Here is a 20,393-nt window from a genome sequence, read left to right as displayed (position 1 = left end):
ACTCCATACTTCCAGTGCAGGGGCCCAGGTGTGACCCTGATCAGAGAACTGGGATCCTACAAGCTGCACCATGTGGCCAAAAAAAAAAAAAAGATGACACAAGTGAACCTGTCTATGAAACAAAAACAGACTCGTGGGCATAGAGAACAGACTTGCAGTTGCCGAGGGGGAGGAAGAAGGGGAAATGTAATGTATTATACATGGAAAAGATAAACAACAAGGTCCTACTGTATAGCACAGAGAACTATATTCAGTATCCTGTGGTAAATCATAATGGAAAAGATCTTAAAAGAATGTTTAAAAAAGGAATGTATGTTATGTGTATAACTGAGTCAATTTTTGTAGAGCAGAAATTAATACAACATTGTAAATCAATAATATTTCAATATAAAAAGTTATAAATCAAGGAAACAAATAAAAAAAACAGAAAATACCCCCCTAAAAAGATCCATGTCCTAATACTTGTGAATATTTTACTTTACATGACAAGAGAGATTTTTTGAAAGTGATTAAGACTTTTGCTATGGGGAGAATATCCTAGATAATCAGTGTGGGCCTCATATAAGCTTATAATAAGGAGGCAGGAAAGCCAAAGGTTGAGGACAACTGACAATGGAAGCAAGACAGGAAGATGGAAACCATGAGAACATGAGGATAGACAGTCTCAAGAATTTGGAGGAGCAATGATCAGAGCCTGCAGAAGAACTGAAGCCCAACTGACTCCTTCATTTTAGTCCAGTGACACCATTTTTGGTCCTTTGACATCCAGATTTATAAGATAATAAAACTGTCATTTTAAGCCAAGAAATGTTTGATAATTTATTACAGTAGCCTTAGGTAACTAATATAACATGACTATGCCACTGGAAAAATCCCAGGGACTTGAAACAATGTTTTACTTTCTTCTTAAACTCAATGTTCATTGTGTGTTGGGAGCTCTGCACGTCGCTGTCACTCATGTATCCATGTTGCTGGAGCCCACCCCATCATGAGTATCTGGATCTCTGGGGAAGAGGGACGTTGGACCATAAAGGTTCTTGCAGTTACATGAATAACCTACAAATTCATCCATCAGTTCTCCTCACAACTCAGTGTCTAAAAAATGCATGTGGTCCCACCTAATGCACAGGCCAGAACTGCAACAGTCTGTGAGGCCACAAAGTGAAGAGTCAGAAGTATTTGGTGAAACATGAGACTTCCAGAGAGGGCCAAGTACTCAAACCCACTCTTTGCCACATCATTAAGCTCTCTGAGCCTCAGTTCCTCTCTTATATTAGATGTTGTATTAGGGTCTCATATTACAGGCTCACGGTGCAGGTTGCATGCAGTGGACATGCAATGGGCTGAGTTCAAGGCTGGCTCAAGGGCACACAGTTAGTGAAGGTCATCGTTGATAAACACTTGAGAAAACCTACAAGATCACATAAGGATGAATGAATAACTGGATTGTGTTTCCCTCCAGGAGTGGCAGGTGAGGACGAGCTGCAGGTGATTCAGCCTGAGAGGTCAGTTTCAGTTGCAGCAGGAGAGACGGCCACGCTGCGCTGCACCATTACCTCCCTGCACCCCGTGGGGCCTGCCGCGTGGTTCAGGGGAACTGGGCCAGGACGGGAGTTACTCTACAGTCAAAAAGGAGGCCCCTTCCCCAGAGCAGCAACTGTTTCAGATACTACAAGGAGAGACAACACGGACTTTTCCATCCGCATCAGTAACATCACCCCAGCAGACACTGGTGTCTACTACTGTGTGAAGTTCAAGAAAGGAGAACCTAACGACACGGAAGTTAAGTCTGGACCAGGCACTCATCTCACTGTGAGTGGTGAGTATGTCCTGGGTGTCCTTTGTCCACTGGTCTCTGACAACAAGGGAACAACAATGTCCTCCACTCTTTGAGAAAAAAAAAAACAAATGAGGTGCAGCAGTGGGCACTTATATCATGATGTGGACATGATCTGATGTCACTCCCTTCTACAGATCAGGGAAGTTGAGGCCTGTGGGGGTCATGCTATTTGCTGAAGGGCCCATGGCTGTTAAAAGGGGGGAAAAGTCTAGAAACCAGTCTGCCCGGCTCCTCATCCCTTGTCTTTTCAATCCCATCCAGCCCTTTGACTCCAGGGATGAGGGAGCTGAAAGTCTGAGTGCCATGCCCTGTCACAGGCCTGACCTCACCTTCTGCTTCCAGAGAGTGCTCCCTTCCATGTGGCTGAGTCTTCTCTCTATTCAGCATGAATTGAGCACCTACTGTGTCCCAGGCCCTGCTCTGCATGCTGTGGAAGCAGCAGTGAACAAAGCAGACAAGGGCTCTCCTCTCCTGAAGCTTATGTCCTCGTCCCTTCCCAAGAGGAGAAATCCATCCAGGCAGGGAGGGAAGAATGAGTTTCTTTATTTCCTCTTCAGAACCGTCAACCTGAGAAGAATTTCCCAGAGGCATAGGTTTCAGCATTTACTCTGCTGGCTCTGCTTGAAGGAGATGCCTGGAGGTTTGGTGTCTCCTGGGCATCTGGTGAGAAAACCCTCCTGTGATTCAGGGACTGACTCACAGTCACTGAAGGCTCCAAGCAGAGCTGTGTCATCTCAGAGTGTCCCTCCCCAGGGAAGAGGTTCCCTAAGCAGGTGACTTAGGGGCAGCCCCACTGAGGTAGCAAAGGTTCATTTAGAGATTTCTGACAAAGACCATGGATCCTCTTTCTAACTCCTGAATCCTGGGCTGTCAGCACCGGAAGGACCTGCAGACACCATCCTCCCAACCCCCCCATGTACAGATGCGGGTCTAAGGTCAACAGGTGACAGAGGCCCAGACCACAGTCCCATGGTCAGTGAGTGAGGGGATCCTTCCAGAACCAAGTCTGATTCCAGGCCAAGCTCCTTCTTGCACCGGCATTGGAACTGGTTTCATGGAAGAGCCTGGCACATAGGAGGTGCAAATTAAAATTCCTTGAAATAACCATTGAGCAGACTCTTTTCATTACTTTCCCAAAGGTTCAGACTGCTCCTTGCATTCAGACCCTGAGTCCTGAGGTGACTGGAAACCTCTCCCTACTTTCAGTCACGTGATCCCAAATCCCTCATCCTACATCAGCAGCTAGAGCTGCCCAGTGATTCAACAGCTACTTTACACTCAGCCTATGGAGACAAAATCGTTCAGTTTACAGTCTCCTGTTAACCAATACTCAGTTGTTCCTAATCTTCAAACAGCGCTGCAGTGGAGAACCTTTCCACATGTCACTCTCCTCTCGGAGGAAATACCCACTGGAAGTGGCGTTGCTAGATCAGAGAGTATGTGTATTTTATTTGTGTGATCATATTGCCAAATTTTCTTCCTAATCATGGTGGCAAATGAAGTTCGCCAAACTCCAGGCATCAGCAGTGAAGGTGGACTTATCTTGATTTTGCAGCTATTACTAAACTTCCCAGATGGTGGGTCCCTTGCCCCGCCAATCACGGGTCGTAGGTGGCTCCCCCGCCACTCAGACCTGCTGCCTCCCTAGAGGCTGCTCACCCTCTTCCCCAGGCCGCCTGCCCTGATGATTCCCTGGAGGAGAAAGGAGGGAGGGGAGGGGCCAGGGAGCAGCAGCCTGTAGATGCTGAATCTTCCTCATGGCGTTCACTCCTTATAACCAGGGCTCTGAGGGAGGGGATCCTCTGTTGTCCTTTTCAGATGAGGACACTGAGGCTCAGAGAGGGGACCTGATTTGTGAGCCGGTAGGGGAGCCAAGATTGAACCCCAAGTACCTTGACTACAGTCCTGCTCTCTGCAATGCCTGAGGTGCTGGTCAACGTGTGGGGAAACCTCCAGCCCTGTCCTCTTAAAATTTTATATTGTTCTTTTCTTTAGCAAAAAACATTTCTAAAAGTCCCATGAAGGAGGCAAGTCTCGCTTTACAACAGATCAGACACTGCAGTGTCTCCTGATGTGCTGAATGTTGCGAAGAGACAGGGCTCAGCACACGTAAAAGCATCAGGAGTGTTTCTCCCCCTTGTTGTGATGTGGACCCTTCACTGTGGGGGCAGCTCTGGGAAGGGTAGTGTGGACAGAGCGGAGAGGGGCCACTGCAATCCCCGTAGCAGGTGCTCACCCATTCCTGGCTCTGCAGACTGAGGATGAGGAGCGGGAGGTGTTCCCTAGAGGGTGCTGGAGGCCCTGTGTGAGCAAGAGTTCTTATTCTAGACTGACACATCAGGAGCCCTGTGGCTACAGCATCCCCAGGCCTGGGCACTTGGGCGCTACTCCTCCCTGTAGTTGCTTGAAGTCGAAATCTCAGAGGCAAAAGGGGAGGGTGGTGGTCACTGTGGAGCCTTGTGAAGGTGGGGTGCTTGCTCTGCTGATGGACATGAAAGCTTGGAGATGACAAGAAATACTTCTGGGACACAATGAGGGTAGCGTGAGGACTCAGCCCCTTCAATTCTCTGAGCTTCAGTTTTCTCATCTGTAAAGTGGCGATAATCATGGTCTCCTTTGAGGAGAATTGGAAGGATTTGAGGCGCTCTGCCTGGGTGCACAGAGTATAGAACCTTAAATCGCGGTGTGATTTTACGGCTGTGACCAGTGCCCTGTGCTGGGCCCCATTTCCTCACCTGTAGAAAGTGGATAATCACACCAACCTTTGCAGGGTGTCCTGAGGGTACAATGACCTGGTGACAGGACAGCCCCTCAGTGAGGGAGAGTGCTGGCCTCCCAGGCTCTGTGGCCCTGAGCAAGTCTCAGTTCTCTCTGTCCTCAGTTTCCCCATCTGTGAAATGGTGGTAATCACACTACCTTTCAGGAGTCAGTGCTGACTGGAGAGGATCTAGAAAGCCCTGGATATGGTGGGTTAGGGTGTTACTCAGTGGTTGAGAGCACAGCACACAGTGGTTGAGAGCCTGGGCCGAGCCCCCTGCCTGGGCCCCCATGCCAGCTCTGCACTGTCCTGGCTCTGGGACCTCTGACGAGTCCCTCCCCACATTGGGGTTCGGTGTCCATGTGCAGCAATGACAGCACCGCCCTCAGAGAGCCGCTGCAGGGACTTAGTGAGGGATGCATGTCATGAGCTTAGAGCAGAGCCTGGCACATGGTACATGTTCCACCCACGTGAGCTCTTCTCACAGGACCTTGGACGGGTCACTTTCCCTCCCGGACTAAGTCTAACTGGGGTTGGGGTGGGGCTGCGTGCCTACCAACCTTGCCTGTTCTTTGAAACCATCTGGGAAACCTCCAGAAGCTCCCCAGACCCTGGCTCTACCCTAGAAATTCAGATTCAATTGGTCAGATGAAGTTTTAACTCCTGCAGAGGGTGCTGGTGCCCAGCCAGGGCAGAGGAGCCCTGAGCTACGTGTTCTCTGAGGTCACAGAGGGAAAGCTGTGGTTTTCCCTGGCCAAGGTGGGTCCCCTATAGAGCCTGGGTTGGAAGAACAGCTCTCCCAGGCGTGGGTGCTTCAGAATAGCCTGTGAAGGTGACAGCTCTTAGGAGGCCCAAGAAAGTCAGGCCTAGTCGATTGGTGGGGACACAACCCACCTCCAACAGAGCTCACCTGGGCTGAGCGGGGCTCCCTGCCCACTCAGAACACCCTGTGCAGACCCAGGATTCATTGCTGGGGAAACCTTCGCATCTTCGAACTCACCTGAGTCTAAAGAGGTGCTGGTATCTCTGCAAACACTTCCTGCCCAGCCCAGAGCCCTCCTGCCTCAACAGCCACAGTGACACTGACAACATTTGTCCTTCCTCCTTTCAAAATGCTTCCAGCTCCTGAAAGAGCTGATGTGCAGGAAAATGCCTGTGATGTCCTGTGTGTTTTGAAAGCCAATTCCCCAGACTTGTTTCCTGAGGGGACTATTTTTAAAAATGGAAACAGATTCATAATTTGGTGTTTGTACTGTTTTTACATGTAGATGTTTGCATGGTGCTGCATAGAGCAGGATTTGAGACTCTTTTTGGTGTTCCTATTGTTGCTTTTGTTTTGTCTTCTTACTGCCTAAAAAGTATATAGGTAATTTCAGAAGTAGAATGGCCAGATCTTATAATAACCATCATGGGTGTCATTGATTAAGCGCCTGCTATATACAGGCTCTGGGCTTTACATACATCCTCATTCATCTTACCAAATGGTGCTTGTATGCATTGTGTCCAGAAAGAGACAGTGAGGCTCAAGGATAACGAACAGTGATGCTAAAATCAATCAGTCCTGTGTGTGATGAGATGGGCTCTGACCTTTACTCACTGGGTGTCCTTGGCCAGCTGCATCCTCCCTGAGCCACATCCCATAAATGGGGCCACTCTCAAGTCTCCCTCTCAGGGCTGGTGGGGGGATTAAAGAGCTGAGGGTGATGGAGAAATGAGGCCATCTTTAGGCTGGGAAGAAACTCTGGACAAGTAGTAACTGATCACAGCATCTTGTCCCTTTAGGGGAGTCCAGGATGCTGCTGTTTCTATGACTTGATATATTAAGGTAACTCCTTATTGTGTCCTCCAATGTTTGAGGAGTTTTAGGAAGCAGATTAAATATTTACAAATGCAAATGTTTGTAATATTTGCTGCCTGCCTCCTTTTACAGGAGTTGTTGGGTAACAATGAACAATTTGGAGATAGGACAGGACCCTTCTACAGGGAGAAACTGCCCTCACATTTGATTTGCTGATTTGTGTGCTTCTGGGTGCTTTGTAGGCCTGGGTCTGTGTCTCTACGGATTAACAGCAATTAAGAAATCAACCACCACTTGTCTCTCACCACTCAGTGATCTTTCTTTTCAACCCAAAACTGAACCAAGAGAAGAACACAGACTCAGAAAAACATCCATTCACCCCCTTTCTTTGAACTTGAGGCATTTATATCTTAGTCCTACTGGAATATTCATGGAAAGAATGAAACTGATGAAGTAAATTCATAAATACCTGAAGGGAGACCTCTGGATATGCATTCTGGGTTAAAGAGAGATCTGTGTTTCTTTGGGTTTGTGACTCATCTTGTGTTTTACTCACAGTAAGAATGCTTCCACTGCCTGATTTAACCCTCATTGCACCCTGGGCAGCATAATACCTGCTTTTCCCTTTCATGGATGAGGAGCTGGGAGGTGCCACAGCCACACCTCCCGCTGTATGGCCAGCCTGGTTCAGCTTCCATGGTGATCCCACTGTGACCCTGCTTCCCCTGCATGTACTTTTGTAAGTGGTTTTCTGAAGTCAATTAAGATTTCTAGGGGAGCCCAGCCAGGAATAGTTAATAGGAGAGTTCATCCAATCAGTACCACTGTTCCTGTGCCCGGATTGGCTGGATAATCACCTGGCAGAGGAACAAAGGTGGATTTTGACCTCAGGCCTGGAATTTCATGTGGACCCTACCCCTGACTCAGACTCACCTCTGGGAACCTCTGTGTTTCCCCCTATGATGAGAATGAAGACATTGCAATCCCAGAAATATTTGAAGAATTTACAAATAATATATCTGCAAGCTCTTAACATTGTCACAAGCTTTTCCTTAGTGAAGGTCAGCACAATCATGTTCCTTGTTTATAAATGTTCCTTTTGTAGCCAAGCCTTCTCCTCCCGTGGTATCAGGCCCTGCCGTGAGGGCCTCACCTGAGCAGACAGTGAGCTTCACCTGCACATCCCATGGCTTCTCCCCCAGAAACATCTCCCTGAAATGGTTCAAAAATGGCAATGAGCTCTCCACCTCCCAGACCAACGTGGACCCAGAGGGAGACAGCGTTTCCTACAGCATCTCCAGCACAACCAGGGTGCTGCTGGCCCCGGGGGATGTTCACTCCCAGGTCCTCTGCGAGGTGGCCCACGTCACCCTGCAGGGGAGCCCTCCTCTCCGTGGGACTGCCAAGCTGTCTGAGACCATTCGAGGTAGGTGCCCCTCACACCAGCCCAAGCCCACACCTGCCCCCAAGGCCCCAGCCTGCTCTTCCCCCCTGCTTTTTGCTCCAGGCTTTGAATTGCCTGGAATCTGCTTCCTGACAGTGCGGCCCAATGGCCAGCCTCCTAGATGAGCTGGTTACTCACTATGGATTGAATGCCAGCTTCCAGGTGGACATGTGCCAAGCACTGTGCTAAGCATTATTTCCTTTACTTTACCAAGAGCATCTCCAATTACTGAACACCTACTACCAGCCAGGCCCTTATGTGCGTGCTGATTTCATTTATTTTGATACAGTTGTTATGTTCCCACTGCATGCCAGGGCTGATCTTGCTGATTGCAAACATTTTAACCCTAAATAGGAGCTAAGAGGTTTTGAGCACCTACTGTGTGCTTTGCAGTGCGCTTAGTGATTTCACTCATATGCAGTAGACCCTCCGTGTCTGAGCACCTGCTGCCTGCCTGGCTCTGTCCTGGGTGGACTCCCTTGCTGTGCTGGGAGCTGTTATCCAGCCCCTCCCCTGTGAGCTGTCTGTTCCATAAGGTCAGAGCTTCTGCCTGTGCTGTTTCAGTTCCGCCCACCTTGGAGGTTACCCAACACCCCACAGCGGGGAACCAAGTGAACATCACCTGCCACGTGAACAAGTTCTACCCTCAGTGCCTACAGCTGACCTGGCTGGAGAATGGAAACTTGACCCGAACAGAAACAGCCTCGACCCTCATAGAGAACAAGGACGGGACCTTTAACCGGACGAGCTGGCTCCTGGTGACCTCATCTGCCCACAGGGAGGCCGTGCTGCTCACCTGACAGGTGGATCATGACGAGCAGCCAGCTGTCACCAAAAACTATACCCTGGAGCCCGCTGCTCCCCAGAAGGAACAGGGCACCACCAATAAACCCCCTGGTGAGGCCTCCACTCCAACTCACACAGGTCTTTATTTTTTTTTTTTAATATTAAAGGTAGTAATTCATGCTTATTATAGAACAATCTAGAAGCCAATAGATTTAAAATAGAACTTTAAAGTGAGTTTCCTTTTGCAAATCCCACACCGCCAAGAATGACTGGTGGTAAGAGTCTGGTATATTCTTTGTTGATCTTTTCACATAAATATCCATGAAGGAAAGTAGGGAAGGAGGGGGATCATCCTGTTCACAGTGTCCTGCTTCTTGCTTTCTTAACTAACAGTGATTATGTCCATCCTTCCCTGACCGCCCACCTCCCACCTCCTTGTTCTTTCTAGGCTCTGCCTAGTCTCTCTCCAGCCTGGACTTTTCCATCCATGTAAGTAACCTCACCCCAGTAGACTTCGGCACCTAATTCTCGGTGAAATTCTGGAAGGGGAGCCCTGAGCACATGAAGTTTGAGTCTGGACCAGGCACCCAGAGGACCATGAGTGGTCAGTGCACAGGGCTCCTTTGTCCTCTGATTTGGGACAGTGGACCAGCAATGCTCACAACAGCTCACTGCACATTGACGCAATGCAGATCTCAGTTCAGCCGTGATCTCCCTTCCTGCTTCAACCAGCCAGAGGATTTGGAGTTTACGGAACGGTCTCAGGAAGCAATGGGTGGGGGATGCTGTTGAAGATTTGTTTCCTTTAGTCCAGGTGATTGGGCTATACTAATCAAGGTGAATCTGAGGCCCTGAGGACAGGAACCACCAGCCTGTACCACAGATACATGCTACTTCGAGACAGGGTCCCCCTCAGCTGGGCATTGTGCCAAGGGCATGTCCCAAGAACAGTCCTCCTCTCTTTAAATACAACATGTCTTGCAGGTTCTCATGTCACATCAAGAGAGGGTCGAGTCAGGTTTCCAGGAATCTTTACTCCAGAAGACATTTCAAAGTCCCACGTTCCTTCCAACATGGCCTATGATGCTGTCCTCATCTGCTGGGTCAACGCTGGGTCACTGAGTGTCTGTGTCCCTGCCTCCTGGAAGCTAAAGAGAGGACGTGGAGAACAAACAACTTCCCTTAAACAAGAGGGGTAGAGAATTTGCATCATTGTGTGCACTTTAACTTAGTCCTGGGTGGACAACCAGTTGTCAATGGAGTCCACAATTGTGTGGTTATATGGTTAAGGCCATAGATTTTCTGTAAAAGGAATACCCGTGCATACTAATATAATCAATAATAATTCCCTAATATCATTTAAAATGGAGTAGAAATTCAAAATTTCCAAAATATCTTTTATTGTTGTTTTTGTGCACCAAAATTGTTTTTAATTCATCTGTTAAGTTCTTGGCAAAATTTTTCCATGACACCACCCGAACCTTGAGAATCTTTTTTTTTTTTTTGAAAAGGAATTTGAATTGTTTAAGACTACTCAGATTGTTCATTTCATATTGTATGAGCTGTGATAGGTTGTGATATTTGAGATATTTTTTCCATTGTCTCTAAGTTGTCAAATTTCTGCCTGTACAGTTGTTCATACCATTCCCTTATTATCCTTTTGATGTCTGCAGGGTCTGTAATGATGTCCTCTGTTTCATTTCTGATACTGGAAGTATGTCATTCCTCCTTTTTTCTTTGTCAGTTGTACTAGAAAATTTTCAAATTTAGTGGTCTTTTAAAAGAACCCACTCTTTCTGTTTCAGTTTTTTTCTCTACTCTTTCTGTTTATAATTTCACGGATTTTTCTCCTTTATTATTTCCTTCCCTCTGCTTGCTTTGGGTTTATTTTGCTCCTCCTTTTCTCATTTCTTGGGGCAGGAACTTCGATTATTGATTTAGGCTTTTTCTTTATTCTAGTGCCACACTTGGGTCTCCTGCGCTTGGGCAATTTGGAGAGTGGACCTGGGTGCCTGACTGCTGTGTTCTTTCTCCAGTACTCAGGTCTCTAGCTAGTCTGCCTTCTCTTCCACCTCAGAGTCCTGCTATGTTTGTCCTTTGTGTTATTTCTAGGGTTCACATTGTACTGAACATTGTAAGTGGGAGAGAAGATTTCATGCCATCTTGTCTGGAGAGGCTCAGAAATACTTTGTAATCTTCCATCTCCTGCTGGGGCTCAGGCCAGGGCTGTTATGTCTGGGTGCTGCAGGGTGCCTGACCCAGCATGCCTGCTGCTGTACAATGGCTGAAAATGTTTCCAGAGGCATCTAGGCTGTGGCATTAAGCAAAGTGTAAGGCGACCTATGTGACCCTGCTGCCTGGTGTGTCGGAGGGCTCTAGCCACCTCAGTCCTGGGTCCAGTTGATCTGGTGTGAGGATGTATATCAGACTACTTTTTCTTTAATGATCCTGGGGTATTTTACCATACTTATAATCTAGTGGACCTCTTTTCTCTCAGTATGGCATAATCCAATATGTTAACAGAGTTTTTGGTTGGTAGGTTGGTTTTTCTTTTTTCCCCCAAGGAGTGTTTTTGAGTTTTCTTTTCTTTTCATTTTTTTAAGCTCTTTATTGGAATATAATTGCTTTACAGTCTTGTACCAGTTTTTGAGGTACACTAAAGTGAATCAGCTGTATTTATACCTATATCCCCATATCCCCTCCCTCCTGAGACTCCCTCCCACTCTCCCTGTCCTGGCCCTCTAAGGCATCTCCCATCATCAAGTTGATCTCCCTTTGTTATATAGCAACTTCCCACTAGCTATCTATTTTACAGTTGGTAGTGTATCTATGTCTATGCTACTCTCTCACTTCGTCCCAGCTTCCCCTTCGCCCCACCCCCCAACCCTATGTCCTCCAGTTCATTCTCTGTATCTGGATCCTTATTCTTACCCTGTAACTGGGCCCATCAGTACCATTTTTGTAGATTCCGTATATATGAGTTAGCATACGCTATTTGTTTTCCTCTTTCTGGCTTACTTCACTCAGCATGACAGACTCTAGATCTATCCACCTCATATAGTTCAGTTTCATTCCTTTTTGTGGCTGAGTAATATTACATTGTATATATGTGCCACATCTTTATCCATCAATCTGCTGATGGTTCTTTAGTTTGCTTCCGTGTCCTGGCTATTGTAAATAGTGCTGCAATGAACATTCTGGTCCATGTTTCTTTTTGGATTATGGTTTTCTCTGGGTATATGCCCAGGAGTGGGATTACTGGGTCATATGGTAGAGCTATTTTTAGTTTTTTAAGGTACCTCCAAACTGTTTTCCATAGTGGCTGTACCAACTTACATTCCCACCAACAGTGCAGGAGGGTTCCCTATTCTCCACACCCTCTCTAACCTTAGCTTTTTCTAGATTTTTTGATGATGGCCATTCTGACCGGTGTGAGGTGATACCTCATTGTGGCTTTGACTTGCATTTCTCTAATGATTAGTGATGTTGAGCATCTTTTCATGTGGTTGTTAGCCATCTGTATGTCTTCTTTGGAGAACTGTCTATTTAGGTCTTCTGCCCATTTGTGAATTGGGTTATTGGCTTTTTTGGTATTAAGCTGCATGAGCTGTTTGTATATTTGGAGATTAATCCTTTATCCGTTGCTTCATTGGCAAGTATTTTCTCCCATTCTGAGGGTTGTCTTCTTCTCTTGTTTATGGTTTCTTTGGCTGTGCAAAATCTTTTAAGTCTCATGAGGTCCCATTTGTTTATTCTTGATTTTATTTCCATGATTCTAGGAGGTGGGTCAAAAAGGATCTTGCTTTGATATATGTCATAAAGTGTTCTGCCTATGTTTCCCTCTAGAAGTTTTATTGTGTCTGGCCTTGCATTTAGGTCTTTAATCCATTTTGAGTTTATTTTTGCATATGGTGTTAGGAAGTGTCCTAATTTCATTCTATTACATGTAGCTGTCCAATGTTCCCAGCACCGCTTATTGAACAGGCTGTCATTTTTCCATTGTATATTCTTGCCTCCTTTGTCAAAGATAAGGTGTCCATATATGCTTGGGTTTACCTCTGGGTTCTCTATTCTGTTCCATTGATCTTCCTTTGTATTTTTGTGCCAGTAGGTAGGTTGGTTTTGATAGTGGGAGAAAGGTTCTGAGTCCTCTAAGTTTTGGGTTCTCCTTTGTATTTCAGGAACCTAAATCCCTTCCCCCTGCGTTTTTCTTTTTCCCTTCACCACTTAATTGGCAAACAGCATTTCTTCCTTCTTTCTGACTCTTCTAACAAGAAGTTTTGCTGTGTAAATCGTGCCTGTCCATTTATTCACATCTGTCCTCCTTAATTAGGTTCGTATACTCATTGTAAATAATTACCATGTTTAGTGATTTAATAAAAGACACATGCATTATCATACAGTTGGAGAGGTCAGAGGTCTACAATGGGTGGCTGGGCTGTGTTCCTTCTGCAGGTTCTGGAGGGGAATCCATTTCCTTGCCTTTTCCAGCTCCCAGAGGTGTCCACACTGCTTGACAGAGGGCCCTGCATTTCTCTGACCTCTGCTTCTAACGTCACTCTCCTTCTCCTACTGCCCTGCCATCATCTTTTACTTATAAGAATCTTTGTGATTTCATGGGCTCTGCTTGGAAAATCCAAGATAAGGTGCCATCTCAAGATGCTTAACTTGATCACTACTGATCACCCCTTTTGACATGTATGGTAATACATGCACAGATCTGAGGATTCTGTGCTTATGCTTTTAAGTCAAGTGTACATTGAAAGCCCTTCCTATTGCCCTGCGCACTGCACTGCAGGACACTTTTCCAATATTTTCAAAGCTTAGGGAAATGTAACACTGGTGGTGGTATTTACAAATAACTCTAGATGCCTGTCTTATCTGCCTTGTCTCTTTCTCCTGCAATTTCCTGGTGGCTGGTTGAGTTTGGGATTGCAGCCTAGTGAGAGATTCTGCACTAGGATTTGCTGACTATTACCTGTCTGAGAATTATTTTTACCTCTGGCATTTTTACAGGACAAGGCAGGCCGAGAATAGAGTGAGTGAGAATGAATGACCTTTATACCCTGATTTCTCCCTCTAGCTTGAGCCCAGGACAGGATGTAGCTCAAAGCCTCATATTGCTGCAGGCCCATATGACCTCAGATGAAGTAAGTGGAGGCCCGTGGGACTGGCTCCTGTGTGACCACTCTAATGATGTCTCCTGTCTCTTGATTTCCAGGCACAGAACTGCCTTCTCCTCTCCTGGCAGCTCTCCTCCTAGGCCCCAAGGTTGTGCTGCTGGTCGGTGTCTCTGTCATCTGTGTCCACAGGAAGCATTGGGCCTGACTGTAAGATATGTGGGAGGGAGGGCAGGACAAGATCTGTCCTAGAAGACACAGGTCAGTAGGGAGGCCAACCAACAGGCCCCACAGGGTCAGGGCCCACGTGGAGTTAAGAGAAGGGAACACACTTCCCTCAATAACCTCTAAGAGGTTCTCAACTCCCAGGAGAAATGTGAGGTCCTATAGGAGGTGGGCTGCATCAGGGGTTTTCAAAGGTTGTCTTTTCAGGTTTCTGTGGAGGAAGTGGGCAGAGAGTGCTGAATGAGGAGCACCTGAGTAGGTGGAGACTGTTTCTAGATCACTTGAACTGTGGGGCTCCCTGAGGCAAAAGGAATCCACAATTCAGTGTAAAGTTGAGACATCCTGGATTGGCTGTTCTGAGGGAGTTTCCTGCTCTGACCCTCCGTGTGCCAGAGTGGAAGGGCTGGGGAAGGGACATCAGGACCTGGGGAGGATGCTGAGGGGACAGAGGAGAGAGTGCTATCCCAGGGGCTGCCTATCATTTCAGGGCAGGCATCCCAGGAGGAGAACCCCTGGGTATGTGGGAGGCATGCAGGGAACATTTCCTGAGTGGTGAGCAGATAATGAAATATCAACATGTTTCCCACAGGTCCTTCCTTCCTCCCTGCCAGGTGCCACCATAGTCTCTGCTGCCTCCTTCCCTCCCTGAGGGGCCCAGCCTAGGAGAAGGACCCAGCTGGGGGCTTCCACGACTCTGCTCCCAAACCCTCCCCTCCCCTCCATGGAGACATATCCGCTGCTCCTGAGCTGCTTCTTATAGTCCTTGGTGGCCCCTGATTTGGGTCTTCACTTGTGGCCCTGGGCAGGGAAGTGGGAAGTAGCTCTGCACAGTGACTCACAACATCCCCCTGGAATGTGAGAAATAAGTCAAATCAACATGTCAGGATGTCACTCATCATCACCTTGGACCTGGCCATGAACCACACATGCATGTCCCTATGCTAAGGAGTTAGTGTCTTCTGGATTCCTGCATTCACTTACTCCCCACCCTTTGAGGTTCTCTATTTCTTCTTTAGTACAAATGATTCCCCAATTTTGTTTTAAAAAAATTATTCTCCTCCCTCATTGTCTAAATAGTCTGCTTGTTAAACCTAGAAATTAGTTTGAAATTAGACCTGTCAAACCCATCTCTCTGTGATGGGAAGGCGAGTTTTTCTATCAGCTTGTATCCTTCCTAACCTTGCTGCTCACGGTAAACATACCATGTCCAGAAGCCTGGAGTCATCCTTGATTTCTCTTTCTGTTATAGCCCATATTCAATTCTGCCTTCAAAGTGGTTATGTCCAGTGGTGAGGTGGTAAATCTTTAACAATTGATTCTCCAAAAGAAAAAAAAAAAAAAGAAAGAAAGAAAGAGAGAAAGAAAAGCCTGACAATTTCTTGGTGTGAAAAGCCTGACAATTTCTTGGTGTAAATACTCCCAAAGTAGTCACTTTCAAGTTACCCACATTTAAACAGCTAGCTTTCAAAATTCCTGAAAATGTAAATCCTGGTACTCATGAGCTGGTCCAAGCCTCCTCCAGCACACCACTGGGTTGTATCCATAATCTACACATTCTCACACCCACTTCTACTGCCTGGTCCCAGCCACCATCATCTCTTTCTGCACCATTGCTATGATCTCTGACTGGCTTTCCTTTTTCAGCCTCAGTGATTGTTTGCTAATATAAGTCAAATCCTATCACTCTTCTGCTTCCTCTCCCCACGTGTCTGCATGGTTAACTCTCTCTTCTTTCCAGCATCTGCTCAGATGTGACTTTATCAAAGGCACCGTTCATACACCATCCTGTATAAAATATCAATTCCTCTCTCACCCTGGCATTCCATGACCTCTTAACGTGCTTAATTTGTTTCCTGAGCATTTATTACCATCTGACATAGGCAGTTCTCACTATGTATTGTAGAGAAAGACAAAAAAAAATTACTGTGTACACTGAATCATGGACGGTAATCAATGGGAGAAATAATGTTTGTTCTGTGATCTTTAAAATTTGCTTTCAAAACATTAGAAACTCTTACTGTCCGCTTCAAATTTATAGAGAAAAAATAGCAAAACTAATAACATGTGGTTTGAGAAATTAGAAAGACTGAGAGTTAAAGCAATTTATTTCTTTATAAAAAGTTATCCGAAGTGTTTGAACAGTGCTGGCCTTCTTCTTGTGTAATTTACAATATAAGAGTATCTTTTTCACAACTTGGTGAATTATCATGCTCCTTGCTAAGTTTGGGTCAGTTTCTGACATTTTATGCCTTATACCCTCAATGTTGTAAAATCTTTACAAAACTTCCTTTAATTAGAAGTAGTTTCTGCTGTCACTTCCTCTGGGACATTGTCACCCTTTTTCCCACCACCACTTTCCTCACTTATGTGGTAAGTTTGCCTTCACGAAGTTCTTCTGACTGCCTATCTGGAATCTTTCTAACAGTATCAAGTTACTATTGCCATGGTCAGCGATTTCTTCTGTACACCATTTATATTCAGTTTGAATATAACCTCTGACATCATTCATGTTTTGCCTCTCCATTGCACTTTCATCTTTGCTGCTGGTTCTCTTTCATAATGATTCATTTTGTAAATGTCATGTGGGTTCATCACTAGGAGAAAGGTGACAATACAGCTACATATTTTGCTGTCTGTGCCTAAACTGAGTAACAGAGTCACAGTGACCAATCACTTTCAAAGAACTGATATGATTGGTTGGTGATCAGGATAAGCATCTGCTAGTATATCATGATTTGTGGACTGAAGTAGACTTCGCAGCAAAGTTGTACTTCATGCAATTGTTCACAGTGGTAAATTTCCTGTGGCAACTGAAGTCTGAACTGTGTGTTGGGGCACTGATGTTATTTAACTAAACTGAAATTCACGCACCAGGGAAAATGAACCCTGATATGTGTGCTGTCTCTTCCTCAAACAGGAGGTCAGTTCTATGAGAAGGAACTCTGAATCCTCAGTTGCCGGAACAGTGACTGCCACATACTAGGCCATTACCATTTATTTTAATAAGTGATTGAATTAGTTTTTACTAGATGCTGGATTTCAAAATAAAAATTGTCTAATTCAATCACCTGACTTGTGTTTTAAAGCCCTTTCATTAAAGGCTAATCTCCCTTCTTTACACATTGAAATCCTCTCAAAAATTCACTATCCTTCAGAAAGAAAGGAAGTAGAAAACCAAAGAAAATAAAACAGAAGAAAGGAAAAACTGACATTGATTAGAGTTTGTCAAAAGGGCTGAAAAGCAACTGAAGAAGGTGCCAATGGACAAAGCTGAAACAATTTGAGCAACAAATAAAGTATTGGAAATATACATATTATGAATGATGCTGTCCCCTCAAAATTCACATTTTAGAATGCAAATGCCCAAGGTGACCATGTCAGAAGTTGCAGCATTTGGAATGTGATTACTTCACAAGAGCACTTCCTTCATGAATTGGATTTGTACCCTTGTAAAAAGGACCCCCAACATCTCCCTAGGCCCTTCTGCCTTGTGAGGATACAATGAGAAATCTGCAATCCGGAAGAGGGCCCTCACCCATTCAGATGGCCACTCTGATTGCGAAATTCAAGCCTCCAGAACTGTGAGCAATATATGTCTGTTGTAAGCCATCCAGGCTGTGATATTTTGTTATAGGCCCAAATAGACTAAGATTATAACCCAACATATAACATAAATACCTGTGAGTCCATAGTGATATAAATAAGTAATTGAATACATTAATAACTGGAGGAGAATTTTACAAAACCTTCTATGTAGGAAATTTCCAAATTATTTATGTAGATACATCACTCTAAAGAAGGGGAAACCCAGTTCTTCACTCCTGAAATATGAGGTACACATGGTGAATCTCTTCCAAGATGGCAGAATTGAAGGATGAAAAATGGGTAACTAAACAGTTGGGGAAGCTGACACATAGAAGTGAGCAAGGTAATTAACATTTCATCAACAATCATAAATCAACATCAATAGGCATCAATCATGCAGATTTGATGAAAATGGCGCTTTTCTTCTCAATCTTCTTCCCGCAAACCCATAACCCTATTGTGACTATGCAAAAAGCATCAGACAATTGTAATAGAGGGACATCCTGCAATACATCTGAGCAATATTCATCAAATTTCTCAAAATCATCAAAGGAAAGTCAGAGAAGCTGTCACAGCTGAGAGGAGCCTAAGGAGACACGGCAAGTAAATGTGTGTGGTGTCCTGAATGGGATCGTGGAACAAACGAAAACTTTATGCAGAACGTAAGGAAGCCTCTTATGGACCGAACGTTTGTGTCCCTCCAAAGTTCATATGTTCCAGTCTAATCTCTGACGTGATGGGATTTGCAGGTGGGCCTTTGGGAAGGAATTAGGTCATGAGGATGGAGCCCTTTCCCAGAAGGTCACATGGTTGGAATCATGCAGCATGTCCATGCTTCCTTTCAGTTATTAATAAGCATAGAAGATACCTCCACATCTTGTCAGGGCTTGAGAGCTTATTTCATTTTAGTTCAGAATAATATTTGATTATCTGGATTTACCAATTTCCTTACCAATTCACCTACCAGAGGTCATCTTGGTTGCTTCCAAATTATTGCAAGTATGAATAAAGCTGCTATGAACTTCAGGGAGACTCTTTCAAGCTTCTCTCCCAGCTTCTAGTAACCTCAAACATTCCTTGGATTGTAGATGGCATTCCCCTGTGTCTTCATATCATCTTATTTCTGTGAAGGACAGCTCAGCTAAGCTGGGCCTGAACTCCTGATTCACAGAAGCTATGAAATAAACAACCTGTCATTTTTAAAGCCACTATGTTTGTGGTAATATGTTATTCATCAATAGAAAACAAATAAACTAAGCCTGAGAAATCCTTCAGGAGAAAGTCCTTCATAGGTTTGTAGAACTCACCTTGCAAACACTCAGTGTACTTTTTTTTTTTTTTGGGGGGGTACATCAAGTTGAATCATCTGTTTTATATACATATCCCCGTATTCCCTCCCTTCCTTGACTCCACCCCCCTCGAGTCCTCCCCACCCTCCCCACCCCAGTCCTCTAAGGCATATTCCATCCTCGAGTTGGACTTCCTTTGTTATACAACAACTTCCCACTGACTATCTGTTTTACAGTTGGTAGTATATATATGTCTGTGCTACTCTCTCGCTTCATCTCAGCTTCCCCGTCACCCCCTGCCCCCTCCCATACCTCGAGTTCTCCAGTCCATTCTCTGTATCTGCATCCTTGATCTTGTCACTGAGTTCATCAGTTCCATTTTTAGATTCTGTATATGTGAGTTAGCATACAATATTTGTCTTTCTCTTTCTGACGTACTTCACTCTGTATGACAGACTGTAGTTCTATCCACCTCATTACATATAACCCCATCTCATCCCTTTTTATAGCTGAGTAATATTCCATTGTATATATATGCCACATCTTCTTTATCCATTCATTTGTTGATGGGCATTTCGGTTGCTTCCATGTCCTGGCTATTGTAAATAGTGCTGCAATAAACATTATGGTACAAGTTTCTTTTGGGATTATGGTTTTCTTTGGGTATATGCCCAGGAGTGGGATGACTGGATCATATGGTAGTTCTATTTGTAGTTTTTTAAGGAACCTCCAAATTGTTTTCCATAGTGGCTGTACCAACTTACAGTCCCACCAACAGTGCAGGAGAGTTCCCTTTTCTCCACACCCTCTCCAACATTTGTGGTTTCCAGATTTTGTGATGACGGCCATTCTGATTGGTGTGAGGTGATACCTCATTGTGGCTTTGACTTGCATTTCTCTGATGATGAGTGAGGTTGAGCATCTTTTCATGTGTTTGTTGACCATCTGTATGTCTTCTTTGGAGAACTGTCTATTTAGGTCTTCTGCCCATTTGTGGATTGGGTTATTTGCTTTTTTGGTATGGAGCTTCATGAGCAGCTTGTATATCTTGGAGGTTAATCCTTTGTCTGTTGTTTCATAGGCAATTATTTTTTCCCATTCTGAGGGTTGCCTTTTAGTCTTGTTTATGGTTTCTTTCACTGTGCAAAAGCTTTTAAGTTTCATGAGGTCCCATTCGTTTATTCTTGATTTTATTTCCCTGATTCTAGGAGGTGGGTCAAAAAGGATGTTGCTTTGATGGATGTCAAAGAGTGTTCTGCCTATGTTTTCCTCTAGGAGTTTGATAGTGTCTGGCCTTACATGTAGGTCTTTAATCCATTTGGAGTTTATTTTTCTGTATGGTGTTAGGAAGTGTTCTAATTTCATTCTTTTATATGTTGCTGTCCAATTTTCCCAGCACCACTTATTGAAGAGGCTGTCTTTTTTCCATTGTATATTCTTGCCTCTTCGGTCAAAGATAAGGTGCCCATATGAGTTTGGGCTGACCTCTGAGTTCTCTATTCTAGTCCATTGATCGTCTTTTCTATTTTTGTGCCAGTACCATACTGT

The 20,393-nt window shown here is 45.0% G+C and overlaps 1 protein-coding gene across 1 annotated transcript in view; it reads left to right on the top strand.

Moving 5' to 3' along the window:
- LOC130833956 (tyrosine-protein phosphatase non-receptor type substrate 1-like) overlaps positions 1-13,954 on the top strand; it is a 31,631-nt gene extending 17,677 nt beyond the window's left edge. The window contains 4 exon segments of the mRNA XM_057704075.1: positions 1,463-1,819; positions 7,502-7,822; positions 8,405-8,737; positions 13,854-13,954. Coding sequence (XP_057560058.1) covers positions 1,463-1,819; positions 7,502-7,822; positions 8,405-8,737; positions 13,854-13,954 — 1,112 coding nt within the window.
- The last annotated feature ends 6,439 nt before the right edge of the window (positions 13,955-20,393 follow it).

This window comes from Hippopotamus amphibius, chromosome 12 (genome assembly GCF_030028045.1).
Source record: "Hippopotamus amphibius kiboko isolate mHipAmp2 chromosome 12, mHipAmp2.hap2, whole genome shotgun sequence".
Classification (NCBI taxonomy): domain Eukaryota; kingdom Metazoa; phylum Chordata; class Mammalia; order Artiodactyla; family Hippopotamidae; genus Hippopotamus; species Hippopotamus amphibius.
Note: the sequence above shows the minus strand (reverse complement) of the source record. Positions and strands in the feature narration are given on the sequence as shown.